This window comes from Puntigrus tetrazona, chromosome 25, assembly GCF_018831695.1.
Source record: "Puntigrus tetrazona isolate hp1 chromosome 25, ASM1883169v1, whole genome shotgun sequence".
Lineage (NCBI taxonomy): Eukaryota > Metazoa > Chordata > Actinopteri > Cypriniformes > Cyprinidae > Puntigrus > Puntigrus tetrazona.
Genome location: NC_056723.1, coordinates 9,064,102 through 9,066,716, shown reverse-complemented (window position 1 = coordinate 9,066,716; position 2,615 = coordinate 9,064,102). Strand labels below are relative to the sequence as shown.

The following is a 2,615-nucleotide window of genomic DNA, read 5'->3' as shown; positions in this document are numbered from 1 at the left end:
CAAAGTTTTATTTTGGATGAGATTACTTGTTTTACAGCACTATTGTTTGTTCTATTGATCGTGATTTAGTTTTTTTATTTTATTTAACCGTTTATTTGTCTTCAGTGAGTTTGATTTTTATATTTTATTTTTAGCCTAGTATATATTTTTTGTGATTGACACTGTTGACAAAAATTATTGCAAGATTTAGACATAGTTGGTGTTCTTTGCTAGTAGCTGCATCATTCGGATGGTTGTGAAAGAATTATATTAGGATACTTATTTTGCGTTTTTGTTTTTTTTCTCAGTTGTGTTCAGGTAGTGGAGCACCATGCTGCTGATATCGATGTTTATCACTGTCCCAACTGTGAGCCCATCCATGGACCCTCCATGAGTAAGTGTGTGCATCTACACGTCTTTCTCGATTGCTTTTGTTGTGTTCCAGGATGGCTCTCATGAATGTTTCCTTCTCTTTCGCAGTGAAAAAGCGCAACAACTGGCACAGGCATGACTACACTGAGCCAAATGATGGCACACGCCCCGTTCAGGCAGGAACTGCTGTGTTTGTACAGCAACTCCAGGCCAGGAGCTTTGCCAGGTACAAGCACCTCTGGATAAAAAGCTTGATTAGACCTTCAGCTTTCCTACTTTTGACTTGCGTGTGTTTAGTATATAATCGCAGCCGTTAGTTACATGTAGTTATGGCTTTGGAATTTGCACCGACCTGATAAGACTTGCAATTGATCTCTGTGTCTTTCAAAGTGGCCATGAGATTCTGGTGCCAATGCAGGGGAGCCAGGTGACCCAGCGCTACCTGGAGAGGGAGGGCTTCCATTACCCCATAGTGGTCCATGACCTGGATGGACTGGGGCTTAAACTGCCCCCTCCCTCGTTCTCTGTCAGTGATGTGGAGCATTATGTGGGTAAGAGCTCAACGTGTATGTGTGTGTGTGTGTACACTGCATTTACTGTCTATCAGATAACAGCTCGGGAGAGTGTCTGGCAAGTGGGGCACTAGAGCAAAAGAGATGCAACTAGATCAATAACACATCTGGACTCCTAACCAGACCCCCACGAAATCTGTGCAGTAGGGAAGATTTATATGCGTGCATATATTGAAAGTATTTGCTGTTATTTTAATCTTCTGTTAAGCTTTCTAGCCTAAAAAAATACATTCACACTTACAAATTATTTTTACATAATAAAATTTTATATTATATTGACTGATTATTTTATTTTTTACTGTCATGATTTAATTCTGTGAATTTTCATAGCTTATAAGGTAATAAATGCTTTATTGGATGAATTACTCGAGCCTCTGTTTGGTTTTAATGTAATCTTATTTAAGCTAACAAGTCTGTTTTTTTTTTTTTTTTTTTCAATGAACAACTTTAAATGCATTGGACTGAAAAGCATTAGATTACCGAGTGGCATTGTGACTGCGTTTATTCGTCCGTGCCGGTAGTGAATGGGTTTAGACCCAACTCCTGTACAGCTGTGGAGGTTATCGTCTCTCTCCTCTGTATTAGGCCTAAAACATTTCATCTCCAGTTACAAAGCTGTTGTGCGGCACAGTCAGTCTGAGCTCAGGTTCCCAATTGGGCTGTTTTATCTCAACGCTTATGTTACATGGCTCCCTCTTTCACACGCCGCTGATCTTTAAGCTGGAAGAGTTTTAATAGTAACAGGTGTCGAGGGGAAGAGGTGTGTGTGTGTGTGTGTGGGAGAGAGAGAGAGCAAGAGAAAGAGTGGGCCACTCATCAGATCATGTTACCCAGCCAGTTGGGCACAGACAAAGGCCACTAACCTTTTCTGTCTGTCATTTCTTCCATTTTTCCCCTACACCTGTTTTTCTTTTCTTAGAAAAGATAAACACACATTATAAGAAACACTCATTCGTCCTTTTATAGCCAGATTTTGAGAAGCATATTGTGTGTGTGTGGTCAGTCTTTAACCAATTGTATGCTACATAATGTGCTGTATGTCACATTCATGTCATTCCAAATCTGGAATGTTCTGTGGAACGTGAAATAAGAGGTTTGGCAGAGTGTTCGAGCTGCTCTTTTCCATATAATAATAATAATAATAATAAGTTAATGGGGACTGGAACTGTCTTTAAAGTTCAGTCTGTTGCTTAAGAAAGTGAAATGTAATGATAAAGCTTAAACAAACTGAAATGCTGGATGAAAAATGTAAATTAGAATTAGAAATACTAAAACTAAAATAAATGTTGAAGCTTATTTAACATTTAAAATAACTGACAAAAGCACATAAAATTACTGAAATGAAGCATGAACTCAACTGAAAATATATAAATTTTATATAGCATTTATATAGTGTAATAATAGTATTTAATACTGTAAAATACTAAAAACATGATGAATCATTTTGGGGTGAACGTAGAATGTCTTCCCTTTAGATGTTGACTGCATAATTTTAACTTGATATCGCTGGAAATTAAAGACGATAATAAAAATGTAAGTTCAAAAGGAGTTTAGAGTTTTGCAGTTTTGTGCACTTCCCAGGTTTGGCCTTGAGCCTTTCTAAGTTAGGTTTGTGGGTCTGTCCGTCCAGCTGTTCCCTGTCGTCAGACGCTGGCCAGCTGTGTGTGTGTGTGTGTGTGTGTGTGTGTGTGT

General features: G+C 38.4%; 1 protein-coding gene across 1 annotated transcript in view; it reads left to right on the top strand.

Moving 5' to 3' along the window:
• LOC122331274 (lysine-specific demethylase 7B-like) overlaps positions 1-2,615 on the top strand; it is an 8,970-nt gene that overhangs the window by 536 nt on the left and 5,819 nt on the right. The window contains exons 3-5 of the mRNA XM_043228839.1: positions 217-373; positions 460-577; positions 742-902. Of these exons, the coding sequence (XP_043084774.1) occupies positions 217-373; positions 460-577; positions 742-902 (436 nt within the window). The remainder of the gene's footprint in view (positions 1-216; positions 374-459; positions 578-741; positions 903-2,615) is intronic.